This window comes from Dermacentor variabilis, chromosome 1 (genome assembly GCF_050947875.1).
Source record: "Dermacentor variabilis isolate Ectoservices chromosome 1, ASM5094787v1, whole genome shotgun sequence".
In the NCBI taxonomy this organism is placed as follows: Eukaryota; Metazoa; Arthropoda; class Arachnida; order Ixodida; family Ixodidae; genus Dermacentor; species Dermacentor variabilis.
Window position 1 is genome coordinate 144754982 of NC_134568.1, and position 20261 is coordinate 144775242.

The following is a 20261-nucleotide window of genomic DNA, read 5'->3' on the forward strand; positions in this document are numbered from 1 at the left end:
TTGGGCAAGCAATGTTGCCTCTTCAGTAATCCACCTGAACAGGCCGAATTGCACTATATATGCTTCATGCAAATCTTTGAAAAATCTGTTTGCACTGCTACTACTAATCATAAAAGGTATATCCATAACTGCAGCTCTTGTACAAGGAAATTGGAGATGCACTTAAAAACGTGAAGGCATTTTAAAAAGGAGCAGCATACTGCAAAATGAGTAGCTGCTATAACAAGTAGGCAGATAATTTCTGCCTGCAATGCAATGCATTGTTAAGGAAATCTTTAGCATGAATAATAGCACAAGTATTGAAACAAACACTTTTATTTGTAGGTGCACACACACACACACATTTTTCCAAACTCTGAAGACACAAATGCTGCTTCCAACGAAGCTGAAGTCGCCAAGAAACACATGGAGTGCATGTGCGATATTGCAAAGCTATGCAGTTTCCTCTGCTGGACTGCATTTTCAGTGGCCTGGCTTTGCCATGGGAAAAGGTTAAATCAGACTGGGCCCATGCGAACTTCTAGGAGCCTATTAACAAGACTGAAGAAACCAACAAAACATGACATGTGCTGAAGTAAAAGCCCCCTAAAAATCTGTCCAGCTTGGTCACTTGCAGCAAGCATACGGAAAAAAAAAAAAAAAAAAAAAAAAACTGTTTCTTGCTGCTTTAGCTTTTGCAGCTACTTTTTCTTCTCAGGGCCCATTGGCATTCCTTTTTCCTTTCCACGAAGCTTCATTGCTGGAATACAAACAATAAAACTCAGTGACGATACTCAGACTGCTTTTATTCTAATCATGCAATTTCTCAAAAAAATTGTATATGTTGTAAGTAGTGGATACCAACAACACATTGATATAGGCAGGCCACACATTTCCATGAGGTATATATGTTACTTCATGGGATTTCATGTCCTAAAGCAATATGGGGGCAGTGAGATTCCATAGTAGAAGACTCTAGATTAATTTCAGTTACTCGTGGTTAATGTGTGCTGAAAGCTTGATAACCATTTTTGCATTCTGTTCCAATCGCAATGATTGGGAAACCGAACCTGCAACCTCATGCTCAGCAGAGAAATGTATAAACACCGCTATGCATATGTGTACAGGTATGATTATAAAGCTATCTGCTCACAAAATGATACAATGCTACAGTACAAGCATGCCACTTTAAAGGAAAGATGCACTAGGAAAACTTTTCTTGTTGCCTACTTTTTGTAGCTTCATTTTATACAACATACAATGCCTAAATACATTTTTATTGCATTCTCTTTTATGTACCAATTTTTGTAGTTAATGTTGTAGCAATAGCTCAATTTGCCCCCTTAACCCTTTAGCCACCAACCCTGAGCTGTACTCATCACAGAAGTTTGCACCAATATCGCCAACGATGAGTCACACTCGTCCGGCCCGACTTTCCGCTCCTTCCGCCGCCAAAGACGTATCACGGCTGACGATTGCTTTGCTTGCAATTTTCAACCATAGATGGCAGTAGTTGTCTATGAAAAACTGCATTTTGTGCCTTTCATGCGCGCTTTTAATTTTCAGAATCAGAATTGCATGGAAAAATTATGACTACTTAAAAAAATTGGCTATTTTGGTATGTTTTTTGGAAGTTAAATTGGCGATTGAAGGGTTAAATTTCTCAGCTTGAAATTAAGCCATAATGCTATAAAAGTCTCAAGATAAATTATGTTGAATGTTTTAAATTCTATGGTTTTACGCACCAAAACCACAATATGATTATGCTGCACGCAATGTTGAACATCTGTATTTGAGTTGCTTCTCTGCAAAATTTATTAAAACTAAAAATGTATCTTTTGATAAACACTGTTGTGCTCTATGCAAACTGAAGAGTATGGATGCGAACTTTCATAATGATAACGCAATTTTCATTATGCAAACAACCACGCAAAACCAACCTGTACTGCAACATGAAATAACAGACATGCAGGAATGTCAAGGCGGTAAAAAACATGACTGTTTTCTTAGACAATATCTAATCGTGGGCAGTCTTTTCTATCTCTCCAGTGAGCTGTGATGACAAATGGTTGGTGCTCAGGCATAATATTAGCAATTTAAGTTCGTGCATTCTGCTTTTAACGCGATAACGTTAAGGAGCCATGTCACAGAAAATCCAGTGTCGGCGTCGGACGTCATTTCGGTGAAAAGATTTTCAAACCACCCATACCCAGGCCCTCCATGTGATGCAAGGAATTTACTGAACTCATTGAATTTCTCAAGCTAAAATACGTGGAAAAATTGTAAACTATGACTTACACAACCTACAAACGTCATAGCTCTCGGATTGTAATTAGACTATACGAGAAAACATAATTCTGTTGCGTGAAAACTCAAGCTCATTGCAGCTTTTCTACCAAGCACAAACCAGCTGCGGCGCCCGCCATTTGCACGCAGGTGGGTGTTATGGGGGCCACGAATCAGCGCGCCAGGTTCCTCGCAATACCTCCTGCTGGTGCTCGCCTCCGTCGCATCGCGGCCCATGCAAGTTTCTACCAGAAAGCCTGCCTTCGTGCATAGCGTTCGCGGCCAGCGTTTCCCGGTAAACCTTATGGTTGCATACGCTCCAGCTGCCGGGAAACATGAGCAGCAGTCAAGGATCTTTGAATGCTATCGCATTCTGCTCTTCAGTGTCCTCCAAAATTTTTAGCATTTTCTAGTTCTAATCCTCGTTTGATCTTTTTACAGGGAAAATTAGAACGTCCAAGCATGACATTACAAGTGAAAACACAAAAACATGTTTGCAGACCCGTGCAACTCTTCAAACACTTTATCTGCACTTTATTTTTGAACATACAAAAAAGACGGCAAATAATCTCTTTGTTGCTGTACACTTCCATTGATCTCAAACAAACATGAACTGAAGTAGAAGAATGTTTGAAAGAAAAAAAAAAGTACTGAAGGTAAACAATTTTGTTTGCTTGTCAGCTTGAAGAGGATAAAGTTGAAAATCCTGAGTGCTTAAAGTCATACTTCTGAAAAACCAAAGAATACTCATGCTCTTTCAAGTACCAGGGATGCAAGGACACTTAGCTGCTTTATGGTCCTGAGCACAGTTCCCTGTGGCTTAGTGTACTGATTGTGGTGAGTACATGTAGCATTTTCTAGGAGCAATAGTGGAGTAAGTGACTTATACTTCAGGTGTCCTTTTAGCGCTGCGTAAAGGTCTGAAGATTTTGGCAATAGGAAGGCAATGTGGTGAGCAACAGTCACTGTACTGCCAGGCTAAAGCAACTGCAATGGAATGGAAACACTTGGCAAATGACTACTGAAGTGATTGAAGGTATAACTGCAACACTCGAGGCCCACTGCTCCACACCTGCTCGATTCACTACTATTTCACTGCATGCTTCCCTGGCGAAATAATATCCACAAGAAGGAGCCCAACAATTCTATGCACAAATTTGGGATGCTTAAAAAATGAAAATGAGAGAACTCTTATGGTCTACTCATGAATAAATTCTAATTGGCCTGCTGTGCAAACATTTAAGCAAAGTAACTTCGGAATGTTTGCTTTTGCAATACACAGTATTCTTCAATCTGCTAAAATTTTTTTTAATTAAAAAAAAAAAGTTTAAATCTGCTACACTGCTGTCTTCACTAAAGAATAAGACGCCTTCTGAAGACATTGAGTGCAAAGTCTAGTTTCTCTCTCCACTAACCACTTTCCATAAAATAAACATGTTATGCAACCATTTTTTTCTACAACTGACTGTTGTAAAAAAAAAAAAAAAAAAATGGCGCAGCAATTATTACGTAAACAGCAATAACAACAACAGAAAAAATATTTAACACAGTATCTGTTCTAATAGGGGGTATGCACTGACGTCAGTGAGACTACTATATTGTTGTACAGTCAGCATAGTAAAACTATTCTTTATCTTGGTTCACATATCTTCGGCAGCACAGTAGAAGCTGTGAATAGGACAGCAAAATGGTGAATGTAGCGTCACGTCAATACTCCCTACACTCGCCAAGCCAGAGCTGCCAATTGACACAAAAAGCCAATATGACAAAAAGGAAATTCTGTTTTAAGCCTCAAGTAGAGGTGATAAGGCAAAAGCAAATTCAATGCGCACACACTTGCTTTCTGCTGCCCAGATCACTTAGGAAAATTCTTGCAATGTGGTGGCACCTAAAATTGACTGATTTGTCATGTCTCATTGCCCCCCAAAGCAACACTGGGGCCACGAGAGACGTTGCTGTAGAGGGCCCCAGATTAATTTTGACTAACTATAGTTCTTTAACGTGCACCTAAATCTAAGTACGAGTAATTCTGCATTCTGCCCCCATGAGGATGTGGCCACGACTGCCGGGAATCAAACCCGCAACCTCGTGTTCAGTAGCTGAACGCCACTGCAGGTGGGTACAACTTTAGTTGTAAGTAATCGTGCTTTGACATTATAAGGCTCATCACTGTCGTTCCAGTGAGTGAAAAGTGCCGTCGAGCGTGAAGCATACTGCTGCACGGATAGAAGTCTCGTTCGAGACTTTAATCTGTGGGAACAGCAGAAGTTTATTTGCTGTTCTGAGCCATTCTGCTCACCTTTGCACAATGATCTTCTCAGTCCTTTTTCATTGGTTCTTAACCTTCAGAATTGAGAGGGGCGCTGCAGCAGTTTCATTGCCAAGCTCCTTGGCATAGTTGTTACACCCAAACACAGTACAGATTACCACTGCGAATTACCACAATGGTGTTTTCCGTATAACATGCAGCAAAATACAACACACTTACAATGGCTGCGTAACCAAAAATATGGCACCAAAATTGCAACAACACTTGTATCACCTGGGAGCGCTGCTCCGATGCAACCCTCCTATAAGGTGCTAACAAACACGAAGAAGCGCTCTCAGCTTCACACATAGTGAAGAACAAATTAGCAACTTAAATGCTACCAAGAATTTTGCATGTGGTTCATAACCTTTACTGTTGAAGTCCTTCACAGGTAGCAGCATTTGCATAGACCTCAATGGAATGTACCTTCACCTCATTTTGAGCAACCCTTGGTATAAGTATACAGCGTCACAATTTATTTTATTTTTAAAATGTTAATATAAACAAAGATATTGCAAACGGTTTGATAACTTACCAATCACTTTTTCAATTTTTGCCAAGACTTGCTGGTTTGGTATGGCACGACCAGCTTCGTAATCATTTATCACTTGAGGCTTCTCATTGATTTTCTGAAAGCAACACACTCAAACAGCTCAACTGGCAAACACAAACTATCAAAAATTTTCGTCAAGCTGCCCCGACAGATAAAAACTTGTTCCACCGAAAGGATGATTTAATGAAATAATACACTTAAAATCCTAATACTGCACCGTTTTGCTTTACCACGTATGTGTACAAGGTATGGGGAATGTTACCGGGCCATTACTTATAAACATATTGACTTATGACCTATTTGCAAAGAACAGTCGTAAGTAGATTAAACAACCACTTATAACATAATAAGGGATTTGTAACTAAGCTCTCAATTTGCACTTCTGCTTTCCTGCTGGTTCGATGTGCAACTGCCGGGCAGTGCCCTTCAAGCACTCGTTTGGTTGTGGCAGAACCATAATATGTAAATAAAGTGTTTCGTGCGACAATATAATTAATTCTGCACGGGATACTAAGTGGAGCAACACCAGCTAAAATAAAACCAAGTGTACAGTAGCAGTAAAAATAGCACGCGTCTCTGCACGATGACATAAGAAAGCAGCACACGCATGCAGACGCCCAACCACAGAATAAATTCCGCAAATTAGTGTTTTTGCCAAACCAATCGTCATGGTTTGTCAAGCGCACCGAAAAGCACAAACAAGTTGCGCATAGCGTGCGATGTGCAACGTGTTCAACATGCTCGTAGCCAAGGCATCAATTAACCACTTACGGTGGCCAGTTCCTTCTGTGTCATGTTCTTGGCCTGCCTGCCTTGTTGAATGAGTCTTCCTACGTCCAGGCCAATTCGGTCGTGATGCAACTCTTCAGTCTCTCGGTCAAGCTTAGCAGTATTTAAGGTAGTGACTGTCTTCTTATTCGTCGCAGCGTTGACTGAACCATGCGAAGCAAACAGTCACAAAAGAATTGATCATTTTAAATCTAAGCCGAATATAGCTAGCGTAGCACCTTCTTTTTACAATATTTCATGCGACTAGATCGCTTGCACAATTCAACGACACGTTACTCCTTGCCCTCAATTCATGCCTAATGCGAAAACATAGAACGCACATCCTCAGATCACTGGCGTCCACCTCACAAATACATGGGACTCAAGCAAGGAAGCTTACAAGATCCGAAGTCCCACTTACATTTTTTTGTGGTCTCGATTGGCACTCCCTGCCTTTGTGCTGCATTGATTACCTGTTTAAAGAAAACAGGAAAGCGCGACGCATTTTACGCGTCACTCGAACGTGCCTTTAAACCAGGCTCGCAGCCGAAGTGCGTTAGAGACAAACCTGTTGAGAGCGCAGCTGACTAGCCTTCATAGGCTTCTTTCGCAGGTATGTGACAGTGTCCCAGTCCGTCTCAGACATGATGAGCGTCCAATCTTTATCACAATTTAAAAATAATGCAGCCACGAAACAACGGAACGCCTCAGAAACTACCTCTCACTAGCCTCACGAGCCTTCTCGAACGCAGCGAACGTGCTAATAACAAATCCACATGCAAGATGGCGCTTACCTCGGTCTCGTGCACAAATACTTCTTTAAAGTAAAATATAAATGTAATCATTGTTTGCTCAGTCTTTGTTAACACAATTTATTTTTAAACTTTAAATATATTTATTTATGATTTTCTCTTCGTTCGACTTTTCGATTACTGCGACCCTTAGTGGCTATGCAAAGAGCGAAGTATCCTCCCAGGCGGCGAAGAAGTGTGCGAACGCGTATATCTGCATCAGGTTTATGCTCGTTCATCTTTAGGCCGGATACACAAAACAGCTAAAATTGTGAGTACAGTCGGCACAGTTGACCCCTTTTACTTGTATGTGCCAACAATGCATAACATGTGCAAGTAGCGCGTCACCGGCTTAGCCAGTGGTCTACATGTAACTTCGCCTCACCAAAAGCCTTTAACACTTATTTTTGTGTGGCCGCTGGTGTATCGAGGACATCAACAGCGAATGGTTGTGAACGTAGTTCTCTTTCATTTAGGCGTTCTCTTGCAGATACATATTACCTTTATAGTGGACAATACCAGCTAGACGTTTTCCGTTCCTTATTTTTAAAGATACCGTTGTTTTTGTATTCAGCCAGGCCTTACTTTCATGTTATTAGGCATCTCAACAGACTTGTTTTACTTTTTTTAGTGTGCTAGCAATCGGATTCTGTGACTGTGTTTGCCTCCCTCTGACCGCACGTTTTTTGCAGATGTTGGAAGTCACAGTGAAGACGTTAGATTCACAGAATCGAAATTACTCTGTACCTGACGATGTAAGTTTGCTTGTTTCATTTCATCGCGCTTGCTACAAAGCGGAAATTTAGTTCTTACAGTGGTTTTACTCCGCTTCCTAAGCACTACATGGGTATGCGTAATGCTTTACGTGTTGATATATCACGTTGCTTTACGCTTCCGCAGATAGCAGAAGCGTAAGTGACAGCCGTTGTCTGTCATTTCTCAGATCCATTTGTTTGATATACATTTCTCTACCTTGTTTCCTTTAGATCACTGTCAAAAGCTTCAAAGAGAAAATAGCCTCGTCAGTGGTAAGTCGAGATAAGTTGTTTTTCATTTTGAAGCTGGTCATTGCTTCCTTTAAATCTGACAATGTTATTTCAGAACATCACTGCAGACAAGCAACGTCTTATCTTCTGTGGGCGGGTGCTGCAAGATGACAAGAAATTGAGTGATTATGGTAAGGTTGCTTTGTAACTTGAACCGTTTGTCATTGTCCTGAGAATGTTTTCATGCTCAGCCTGGCACTGACCTAGCTGGTTTCTACAGTTACTCAGCATCTTCCAGTGATGCTATATTATGGTCAGGAAACTTAAACATTAATGATGTTATTGCATCCCAAGCGTGGCAAAATTAGGTCCCATAGCTTTGTGTTACAATTACTGCATGTATTGATGCATGTTAAACTGTAGGAAAATGTAAATGTTCTTCCTTACATCATTCCAATTCCTAAGGTCCTCATTATTTTTCTTTAGGTCATGTTTCCTGTGATTCAATGCTGAGTTGACAAGGCCCACTTGCTAAAACCACCCATGGCAATATTCATGAAACTGCTTCATAGATTTGAAATGCTTTTTGTAAATTGAAAATATCAATGCGAAGTTTATGTTGCTGTAATTTCTACTAGTTTACCCGCAGTGGTTGCTTAGTGGCTATGGTGTTGGGCTGCTAAGCAAGAGGTCGCGGGATTGAATCCCGGCGACGACGGCTGCATTGCGATGGGGGCGAAATGCGAAAACACCCGTGTACTTAGATTTAGGTGCATGGTAAAGAGCCCCAGATGGTCCAAATTTCCGGAGTTCCCCACTACGGCATGCCTCATGATCAGATCGTGGTTTTGGCACATAGAACCCCATAATTTAAACTGTATTAGTTTGTGTGTGTTGCCATCAGAAGAATGTTGTGATTTCTGTCACAGCCTTCTACTGCTGTGCTCTAGACAGCTGTTTTGTGTGCAAAACCTTTTTTCCTTATCGGGGGTGCATTGTAGGTTGACGTATGGTTGAGGTTAGAGTTTCTCAGTTTTGAGACAGTGATGCATTTGCTGGAAGCAATTGCGCCTGGTTACTCCGTAAATCACAACTTCCCGCTAGTGTACTCCCTTCCATTCAAAATTTGCAGTGCACAGTGTATGTGCATATGTAAACTGCACTCTGCAATGTTGTAATTGGTTTGCAGGGTTAGCCCTCAGTGCCATCAGGGAGGTGGCATTAGGCAGTTGCGAACAGCTTCTCACTAATTAGTATGTTTGGTGCACTATACATGGGACTTCATATTCTTCGAAATCAAGCAAAATACTGTTGTTCAAAGCACAATTACTTGTATTCCTTCAGTTCTGCACTTTTCTGTGCTTGAATATGTGAATTCACAGTACTGTAAAATGTCTGTGTAGTTCAGTTGTCTGTTACTTGACTGAACATGTGTGCATTTGCTCGCATAAACACATCGTCCTATGTCCTACACACATCTTTTAGAACCCTCTTCAAGGTGGTTTTTACACTAGGGAGATCTCTGTGAGAGATATTAGAGGGGCAATGTGGTCACTTGCCTTGAGTTCCCTATAGACCTCCCCGCTTGCATGGTTGAGGCTAATGAGTTTCCTACAAAGATTGGTAGTGGGAGCTTTGCGTTGCGATTGTTAAGCTACCATGAGATGGTGGGATTGAATCCCAGCCATGGTGGCTGCATTCCGATAGGGGCGAAATGAGAAAACACTCGTGTACTTAGGTTTAGGTGCATTTTAAATAACCCCTGGTGGTCCACATGGTCCACATTATTCTAGAGTCCTCCACTACAGCGTGCCTCATAATCAAATCGTGGTTTTAGTACTTAAAACCCCATAGAGAGAAAAGCTACCTTGAGAACAATGAGTAGTGATTCGATTTGTTTATACCCGCCGTGGTTGCTCAGTTGCTATGGTGTTAGGCTGCTGAGCACGAGGTCGTGGGATCGAATCGCGGCCGCAGTTCGATGGAGGCGAAATGCGAAAACACCCGTGTACTTAGATATAGGTGCACGTTAAAAGATCCCCAGGTGGTCGAAATTTCCGGAGTCCTCCACTACGGCGTGCCTCATAATCAGAAAGTGGTTTTGGCACGTAAAACCCCATAATTTCATTTTTTTTTTCGATTTGTTTAAGCTTCGGGCTTGTGGCTACAGACATTCTCAGCATATTAGTTTAAAGGGGCCCTGAACCACCCCTGGGGCTTCGAAAAATAACATAGTTCGCGGGTAGCATACACTGTTGTGAACGTCTCGGCCAAGTTCTGCTTTCGTATGCGGTTCGTGGAGCTTGCAAGCGGAGCGCGAAGTTGCATTTTTCTCAAACGCTCTCGTTTCAAAAGCCCCATGATCCTTGCTCTTTTCTGTGGGCTCTATTTCGTCATAAAGCACACCCCAATACGCGGCTGCTATTGGTCGCTGTGCTCAGCTACACCGTGGCTGCTGCGAGGTGCCGTCATGAGTCCAGTGGCTAAGTGCACTGCGGTTCTCTGAGGACAGCTGCGTTTGGCATACATTTAGCGTGGCATAGGCACCAAATTGGAAATTTGAACTGCGCACCACCATGACGTCTCCGCCATGGCCTTCGCAGTGCAAGGCATTGGAGGAGGAAGGGGAGCACAGCTGATGCCGTGTTTGATTGTCAATAACTCCGCTTCTGCTGAATGCATTGAAGTACCTTTTGTGGCAAAGTGGTTCTGAAATAGCCTATCTTCACTTCAAATGTCTTTCTCCACTTCGATAAAAAGTGGTTCAGGGCCCCTTTAATGTGAACGCATTATATGCCCCATTACGTGAAAATACGGCATTATCGTCGTCGGCGTGACCCAAAGATGGTACGAAAAATGGTCAGAGGTGCGATGAGTAAAAAACGCATAAAGAATTCTTGGATTGACGTCGGATTAGTCGTGCAGGTTTCCGTAAACAGTCAATTCATAGAATGGAAACACAAATTTGGTACATGAAGGTCTGGGTGCGAATCGAACCCAGGCCTCCGGGGTGCGAAACGAGCATGGTTATGGTTGAAAGTTGTGCCTACTGCGTGCGTCATTGCACACGTCATGTCACTGCCTCCCAGGTATCATTTGCTCTTCGGATTTCATTGGTGTTGCGTCTACTGCGATGCACCCATGATGCCCAATCATGACTGTATAAAATGAGGTGTGCCTAGTGCGTGCATCATTGCACACATCACGTTGCTGCCTCCTGCACGTCACTTGCTCTTTGGATTTTATTGGTGCTGTGTCTACTGGGGTGCACTCTGAAGCGTCTACCTCAGCGACATCTGTGAAACATGGTCGCCCACAGAAGCACGCCACATAAGATGAAGCAAGGGAACACAAAAAGGAAGGCCGTGCAAGTTTACGACATGCATGAGAATATGTGGATAAATACCTAAGCGAAAAGGTTTCCCCAAAGCGACTACAATGCTTTCGCATTCCCCCATGTAAGCAGTGTTAAGTGTCTCTGCTGAACTTTTTTTATGCTTAATCTTTCTAAATTTCCAAGCAATCATAGTTTTCTAGACATTTCAAGGAAATAAGCCTGTGCATGTGCACAGTTGTGAATTTTTACATATATAACGGAATGTTTTGTTGGAAATTATCAATTTGCAAAGTTACAAAGCCGTTTAGCCAAATCCATGTACTGCCCATCATTCTCTTGCTGGTGTAACTGCCATATTTTCAGCTACTCTAGACACTAGTGTCGAGTCCCTCTAGTAATTTTTCTGGAAATCGTTATGGACAAGGCGATTGGGGAGGGAGTTCAGTGTTATCAGACTATTTTGACAGCTTCTACTCTCGACATCATGCTTCATCACCTGCGGATCACAGCACTAGCATCCCTTGAGAGTAACATTGTTGGCTAATTTGTGCATCATGGTGCTTGCACATAGAATGCACCTTTGAAAATGCAACCGAGCCACTGTGACTGTGAATGACAACACAATGAAGTGATTGCAATACAGCTGCTGCTCTCTTCAGCAGCAATTTAGTTAATGTTGTCAAACACCAGCACCAGATGCTGCTGCATCCCTCCACTCAGTAGGGATTGTTCAGTCCTCTTGGTGAGCTCCTCTGTCCACCAGGGATATGAGTAATTGTCCCTTCTCACAAAATTGTAACCTCATGTGATGCATGCTCCCCGCACTGATGGGTGGGATTTCTCTCCCGTGTTAATACCCCTTATAGGGTTCTTCACCAGGTTTTGGTACTGTAAGCAGTCAAGCATGGTGCAAAGATCATGTGGTGGCAATTGTCTCCATTCTTGCAATAGTGTGCACTGAAAACAGCTGAAAATTCAAATAAAAGCCTGTGTCAGGTTCTTCTCAGTGGAGCGAGCCCCTCTGCTCGCTGGCATAGATGTCACTGGCAACACCTTTACATCATGCATCAGCTGCAGCTGAATGCTGTTTCAGCAACTGTGCAAGTCAGCAGGAGACTGCGCTTTTTTTTCCCCCTTAGTGGACACTTCAGTTGGAAAACCATGTGCTTTATGCACTACTGTCTCCAGAGCACCAGCTGGAGACTCGTCTGTTATCTCTGAAGGCCACGTCATACACCAACTTGCCACCTCAGCACATTCTCCTTTTTTCTCTCATTTCTCTTCGCTCTCGCACACCACCTTGTTCTCATTTTCTTCCCCCCCCCCCCTGTATATCTGGCATGGCGCTTCACTTTTTAGTCTCCTCTTTCACTATATTTTTTTCTAGAGCATGTGAACACGACACAGAGCTAACATCACCATTGTTATCACAAGATGGCAGCAGTGGTAGTTTTTCACATAAGATAGCGATTGACTGTGACACGCTGATTTGAGGGTTTAGTTACGAAAACTCTTTTAAAAGGTACCTTATATTGCATGCTAAGCTAGTGGCAATAGAGTCTCGTCACATGTTTTCAGGAAGGGTGTTTAGAGAGTTAAATTTCTGAATAGAATCGAATACAGATATTTGAAAATAATGTCTGAATGTCTAATTTAACTTATTTCTACACATAGTAATACGTGAAGTTTTTGCAGAGTCCATTTGCTGATAAGGTGATGCTCATACACATCTGAAATATGTATGTAATACCATTCACAACTGGACATCCAGGCAACTGTTAATCTTGTGAACAAGAAACAAATGCTTTCAATTATTTAGCACACAATGTCAATGGTGGTAATTAAACGGGAACAGCATGTCACCAGGTCCACGTGCAGTGTTGCGTTCATTCAAGGAGTACTTGATACTATAGCACTGCATATTGTTTGAAATGGATGCAAACATGGTCAGACTGGCCATATAATAAATCGAGACAACAAATTTGCATATAGGCTGCCTGAAAGTGACCCATTATTGTTGAATGATGGAATTTTGGAACAGAAGTTGTCTGCCCTCACATCCCTCCTGCACAGCTCTCCTGCAACAGACCCATTCAGAACAGTTCACTTTCATACTGTGTTCTTCGACACTCGTTAAGTGCTATTATCCCTTATGCTCGGAAGATATGAATATTAGACAATTTCAGTTGTGGATTCTTCAATACAAATCACATAGCAAGGACTGTTCAATTCACATTTACACATCCCTAGTTTTCTGCACTCCAGGAACTTGCGTGCATTGCAGGATGAACTGGCAAAGTGGTTTGCCTAGGCGTGGGTATCCGCTGTGGTGGTGTAGTGGCTTCTGTGTTGTGCTGCTAAGTCTGAAGGTGCGGGATCAAATCCTAGCCTTGGTGGTGGCTACATTTCGATGGGGGCCAAATGTAAGAACACCAATGTATTGGGCATTGGGTGCACAGTAAAGAACAGTAAAGAAGTCAAAATTAGTCCAGGGTCTCCCACTACTGCATGCCTCATAATCGTAGTGTGGTTTGCATGTAAAACCCCAGAATTGGTTAACAAAAATTTTGAGACATGGGTGACAGTCTCGTTTGCAGTTGTAGCTAAGTGGTTCGAAAAATGGGGAATATCAAACTCGATAGACGACAAGGAGGCAGCGTGTTGTGGCCCATAGAAAGCGATAAAACGCAGTTTGAGGTAGATGACGATGGCCCATTGAGTATATTATCGTTCTGTAATGGTAAATTCTAATTTATGATTGCTAGAACTAGAGGCATGCAAAATTTTTTTCTTTTTTGTTGTACAACTTTGTGCATGCTAGATTTGCACATTGTTTTGTATGATTAACCCATAACTGAGTGCACATTAAATTTGGGTATATGTTATAATCTTGTAATGATTGCATAATAAAGCAGTGGTGGGCTTGAAAATTTCTTCTTCCGCTTTAGTTCAACCCACTGGGTAATTAAATTCTGTCATCTCATCAAGGTTGAATTAACAGCAATTGACTGTATATTCAGTATATAATCTGATTCACACATATATCCAGTTGTCATTTTTTTACTGTAGCTTCTGAAGCTGAATTGTTAGCAGCATCATTGCCACTTTGTGACCAACCTTTCTAAGCAGAAAGCCACTCATGGTGGTGCACGCACATGGTCAGGTATGGCTGTCCTCGTGCCTCAGTGCTGCAAAATATCTATAGAAATTCTAGTGCATACATGTATGTATGCCTGTGAGACGCATCTAACCTTATTTGTACATGTGTATCCACTTGTGGTCAGCATTACTAAATAGTTCAAGGGTGATGCTTTGTAATGATCCATTTCATTTTTCATTCCTCATGTACATAGTAACGAGGGGCCAACCCTGCTGATAATCGTGGCATAGCAGTGCTTGAGGCGATAGTGAATGGCACATAAAATGGAAAATGAAACATTCCAAAATTATTGCAAAATATTACTTTTGCACTTCACAGTTGAGTTCCTACTGACAACCTTTCTTCTGCTTTAGTTTTAGAGTAACCTGTTTACCTGATTTGAATCCATCAATATGTTAAAACATGCTGAAGAAAATGAAAAAACAAATGCTGTTGTGTAGAACAGAGTAAACAGAAATCATGTCAGAAATAAAATATTCTGCCAATGATTTATGTGCCATCTTAATGTACTAATGCTTTTAGTCCACTTTTCAAGATGGGGGTATCATATGGATACTGCTGTTGCCATTCATCATTGCAGTGGAAGCAGTGTTACCTCACTTGTACATCTGTGTGGCTCCTTAGTAGCAGTTGGTGTTCATTCTCTGTGCAGATGTTAACGGCAAGGTTATTCACTTGGTGCAACGGCCACCACCACAGCCGTCTTCGGGGGGCTCATCTTCATCGGGGGCTGCCAGCACTGGTTCTGCCCTAGGAGGTGGAGGGCCCAGAGGAAGTGCATCTGGTGGGCTGCCTCACCCTCGTGAAGGGGGTGGCTTTCTGCTTGGTGCTTTCACCATCCCCCAGGACATGATTGATCCTGCCCAAGTACAGGTGGGCCCAGCATGCTGCTACTGTTGCTGTATCTTGGCTGTAGGCTGCTATTTTACAGCTAAGCGGTTAAGTGCTACTTTCCCCACTATCATGTCTGTGTGTAGAAAAAACCCCGAAGATAGTGCATTGCCAGGCCGACCCACAGCAGAGGTGATGCAGGCGTTAAGCACTCCCCATACATGGGCGAATCCCGAAGATAGTGCAATACTGGGCCGAACCGCGGCGGCAAAGCAGGCTTTAAAGGAGTACTGACACAAAATTTTAAAGTCGAGTTAACGCGTGAGATCGATTTACGTGGGCATGCACACATCATCTGCAAAATATGAAGGGCGAATACAGCTCGGAAACATATATAAAATCAATTTCACCGCGAAATGCAGCACCTCACGACATTGACATCAAGAAAGGAATGTAAACAACCGAGAAATCTCTACGTCACGGGTGTGCGATGCCGTCGGGGCGGGCCCTGCGAGCAAGTTTCTTGCCACTCTGGTTGTCCCGGTGTCTTATTTTTTTTCTCCCTGGTCATGGCGCTGACCTCTTCATCACTGCGAAGCGGCTCGCATGGCTAGCGTGTTTTCTCATCGCTACCAACAGCGACAGGAAAACTATTTGTATTGTCACTTATGAGCGAAATAAATGTGCAGACATTGATTGTGTTGACGAATATAGATGCCTTATTACCAGCTGCAGACGGGTCGCAGGGGCCATCGGCCTTGGATCTGACAGCCAGCGAGCTAGGCCTATAACCGTATCCCAGCGATCGCCAGCTTGCCTGGCTTGCTTGTTGACTATACCGTCGGCGATAAGCGGCAGAAGTGGTTCGAGTTAGTGCGCGCCACTGGACGCTTAGAATTGACCACGTTGAAGAGCAGCCAGATTTGCTCGTTTCATTTCGAGCGTGCCTGGTATAAACAAAAGCGGCCAAGCTTAGAGCAGTCCGACTATCTTCCGCCATGACCCCCAAGCCTGATGCTGTGCCGACTTTTACCTCGCCTTGTGTTCTGCTCCGGAATATGCTTCATTCCCAAAGCACCCGCGACAAATGGCTCGTACTACTTGTGCCATTGTGTGCGCACATTGATAGCTGTCGCCAGCTGCACTTGCCGAGTCACTGCTTTGTAGTGGGTCCAGTCAAATGTGGTTGGCCACGTGCAATTCAGCGGCGACTACAGCAAGCATAAAATATTCGCTGCTGGACGACGAAATCGAGGACGACGATGATGGTGAGGACATATCGCAAAGCATGTGCAGGCGTAGCAGACGAACTAGCAACACGAAGCTCGCGCGCCGGCAAGCGTGGCACGTCACAGAATTGTGCGATCACGGGTCCAGCTCTGTTTACATTCCTTCTTTGGCCCATCTCATTGCTCTCTCAAACCGAAACTTGAACTGGTCGCTACAAACAAGACTCCAAATAATTACCTGTCGCGCTCTGAAGCCAATGATGTTTCATGCTGTGATTACTGGGTCACTAGCTGCTTATTGCAGCAGAAAAAACAAGATAAAAAATTGTGTTAGTACTCCTTTAAGCACGCTCTATATGTGGGCCGATCCCGAAGATAATGCAATACCGGGCTGGCCCGCAGCGAAGGTGCAGTTCACCATTAAGGGGCCCACATACACAGCTTCGCTGGTCATCCTTCTTCACAGAGTTGAAGAGCACTGAGTTTCTTTCGGTACTGTTTTTCATAAATGTGTGGACTTTAGCCACCTTGCTCCTTATTTAATGTGTACAGAATGGAAGAATTCAGTTTACCGTACTGAACTGAACTTGTACTTGAATATGCATGAAGTCCTTTGGCTGTAGAGTGTATCTTGAAGAAGGAATAGTGGATATATCTGCAATACGTAGAGTATGTACGTGGCGGAATGAGCAAATCTCCATAGCTCGGCCGTTGCACAGCTCGAGTGTCCACTCTTGTCGTTTACTATATTACTGTATGGTGTTGTCATGTCAACAGAAGTCGCACTAATAGCCATGCTCCGTGGTGTGATGGCACCTCCCAAAGCCAGATTTCTTGCACAATTTTTGCCGAAGTTGCACTGGAAAAACGTGACTTCTGTGTCACTTTATATTTTCCCACATGATAAAAAACAATCCCAAGGATCTAGAAAAATAAGGAATCGGAAATTTTGACTGTTCAAACGGAGTGGTGGGCGGTAAAGCCAGAGCGGTGGATGGTAAACCGGAGCAATGGGGGCATTTCAACCACCAACTACCCTGTTAAGAACCCTGCATTAGCCATACAATATAATTTCTATTAATAGCAGGGTCCATGTGCCACCTTGAAAACCTTGAATACTTTTCATTTTAGAAAAAGCTGTCACAGTAGCTCAGCGCAGCTCGAGGTGGGGGGTTCGATCCTGGCTGCTACGGTCACATTCTGATGGGGGTGCAATGCAAAAACGCTTGCGTACTGTGCATTCGGTGCATGTTAAAAAACCTCAGGTGGCAAAAAATAATCTGGATACCTCCACTATGGTGCGCCTCATAATTATATCATGGTTTTGGCACATAAAATTGCAGAATTTAGTAAATTTAGTTTAGTTAATTGACTTTGGAAAAAAGAAAGCTGCAGTTTCGCCTGAAAGGTGAAGCATCGATTGCGATAGCAAATTAGTAGACAGCTATACGAAGTAAGGATAGTAGTTTTATCAGCCATATAAACTTGTAAACATTCGCCTACTAACTTAATTAACAAGCATGGTGTCAGCGCTCACACGCAAATGGGAACACGTCACACTCGATGAGCGCGGACACTCTCTGTCAAAACGCTGGACGCTGGTGTGAGCAAGTGTAGCAGCAGCTGCGAGCAAAGCTACCTTACTGCAGTGTGTCGCTTCAACGTAAGAGCGCCGAGAACATAGCGTGCACAAAGGGATCAACAGTCTGCAGATCCCTTTCAAGATACGGCGTGGGTGACCACGTGCAGCTGCGCAAAGTATGCACTTATTCGCGGTATTGAAGCTGTCGCCCTCCTCCCGCACTTGCTCCCCACTTTCCTCCATATATGGCTCACGAGATTCAGCTGCGATTCTTAGTTCCCCTTGGCACCCAGTCACGAAATGTGCAGTTGCTGCAAGAGCATCCCCCTATAGCCTTTCACGCGACCGAAAACGGCACACTTGCTCTCTGCTTTGCCCTTCGCGTGCACCAGATTGAGCCGTGATCGTTGGCTTCCCTCCCGTGCTTTGTCTTGCACCTACAGCATACGACATGCGGTGACTGTGTTATCGCACTTGGACTTCACATGGAACATCACGGCGACGGAAAAAATGTGCTTGGAGTGTCCATATAATTGCTATCGCAATAAAAATTTAAGGGCCCTTAAAGCTTGCTAGGGGCAATCCCTGAATTACTTGAAAACAGGGTGGAAACATATCAGATCTGAAAAAAAAATTCACCTCCATTCCTCCCTGTAAAAGTGGATGTACAGCAAAGCTGGTGCTGATGTTAGACAAGCACAACTGACATTAAACAATTACCACCACCCCACCTGTTGTTAGAAGACGTCACACAAGCTGCACCACCACAAGCGACGCATGTCACACGTGCACGCACGTGTGCGAAAGAGCAGCATACATCCTCATTCTTCTATGCCATCCACCAAGTGCAAGTGCCCTATTGAACTAAAGGAATGTTTGAAAGCAGATTGCATCAGAAAAGTGTGTAATGTACAACCTACACACAAGATGAACACACAACTTCGGATTGTGATACAAATATGCGAGAAAACATGATTATGTTACGTGGTAACCGAAAGAAAAAACCCCTTTTTAGCTGCCGTTTAGGTCTGTCCGAATGGCCGTGGCTGCTAGGTATCGGTACTTTTTTTGGACAGTGTTTGCCATAATGTTAATTACGATTGCAGCATACGCTGTGTGACAGCTGCAACAGGCAGAGCGGCCATGCATCAAGGTCAGATACATTGTGTGCACGTGTTCGACGTGTGCACGCACATGTGTGGAAGTGCTGCATACGTCATCATTCTTGTAGGCCCTCTGCATAGTGCAAGTGCGTTATTGAACTAATTGGATTTAAAGTAAAATAACTGAAAAGCAAAAAGTGCAATACCTAGAATTTTGAGCACAAGATAGGCGTGGGGAGGAATGCAGCCAGTGGGCTCCTTTAGGACGGTGAAGGCAGGGAGCTTCATCTCCGCAGCAATGGCAAAGAGCGCAACTGTGAAGCCCTGCTGTACACAACTAGTGCGAGGGATCTGGATGCTGGACTCGTTTACCAGGTTTTTGGTCTTAGTGGCAGGGGCATCCATCCTCGCCATCATTTGGTCCATGTGCCGGAAGCCAAAAGCTTCCGGCACAAGTTTTTGGCTGTCTCTGGTGGCAGCACGCAGTGAAACATTGAACTGGTTCTTCCATCAGGAGAGGTACTGATGGGAGGCCTCAAAGTTACTGAGGCCCATCTCCCTGGCAAGCTGCCTCGCATGTTTGTGAAGGCCCGGTTGCTCACCGCTCGTCCCGCTGCTCTTTCTGTTGAAATCCATCAGTCCCTTGTTGACTTCTTCGCTGAAGACTGCGTAGCTGCTGTGGATGGCGCACCTATACTTCCTACTTCTGTGGCACTTTTGCAGCAGCGCTTCGAACTTCAAGTCCCACTCCTGCACATGCTTGCGGTCCACATTGAAATGACATGCCAGGATGTCTACCAACTGGGAAAACAGGGAATTCTCGGGGATATTGATAGTCTGGAAAAACATGGAGAAAACTCGGGGAATTTGTGTCATCAGGGAAAATTAGCTGTAATTTTATTGAAAGGGAACGAAAGTCGCGGTAATGCTGGCTCATGTAACAGACAGGAATCGTAACGAATCGTCTTTGACGCCCTGTTGCCGGCTGGAGGAGCTGCCAGTGTGCAGTCAACAACCAACTTTCCGGATGCCTGGTAATACGGATGGCTTCACGGAACCACCATGTACCCCATAGAGTCAATGTATTGGAACGTCTGAAATTTTGGACGCAAGAACCCTTCGCCGCCTGATTTTCCGGATGTTTTGCCGTGAAGACCGCAGGTCTGAAACAGCATTAATCAAAGCCACCACCACTGCCGTTTTGATTACCTTGCCGCCTCGAACCGGTGCTCTCGCACGCAGATTTGCTGGCAGCCATAGCCGCCACTGCGGCAACGCCAGGCCTAGCTGCTTCGACGTTTGCTATTAAGCTTCTTGCCATTTGGTGCCGTCTTTTCGCCACTATCGG

At 43.7% G+C, this 20261-nt stretch overlaps 2 protein-coding genes across 4 annotated transcripts in view; one reads left to right on the forward strand and one right to left on the reverse strand.

Moving 5' to 3' along the window:
• Positions 1–297: 297 nt before the first annotated feature.
• Positions 298–6666, reverse strand: mbf1 (multiprotein bridging factor 1). Its single transcript, XM_075697116.1, has 5 exons — positions 6463–6666; positions 6316–6367; positions 5898–6058; positions 5109–5202; positions 298–739 (listed from the first exon to the last, which is right to left on the reverse strand). The coding sequence occupies exons 1-5, from the start codon at positions 6538–6540 to the stop codon at positions 681–683; spliced, it is 444 nt and encodes a 147-aa protein (XP_075553231.1). The 5' UTR covers positions 6541–6666; the 3' UTR covers positions 298–680.
• A 138-nt stretch (positions 6667–6804) lies between these two features.
• The window catches only part of LOC142585952 (large proline-rich protein BAG6), a 238728-nt gene continuing 225271 nt past the window's right edge, over positions 6805–20261 (forward strand). For 2 of the 3 annotated variants that reach the window (XM_075697086.1, XM_075697094.1), the window contains exons 1-5: positions 6805–6956; positions 7378–7440; positions 7672–7713; positions 7787–7862; positions 14821–15041. In XM_075697086.1, the coding sequence (XP_075553201.1) occupies positions 7378–7440; positions 7672–7713; positions 7787–7862; positions 14821–15041 (402 nt within the window). In that variant the 5' untranslated portion in view covers positions 6805–6956. The remainder of the gene's footprint in view (positions 6957–7377; positions 7441–7671; positions 7714–7786; positions 7863–14820; positions 15042–20261) is intronic. The other variant, XM_075697101.1, reaches the window with a different exon arrangement.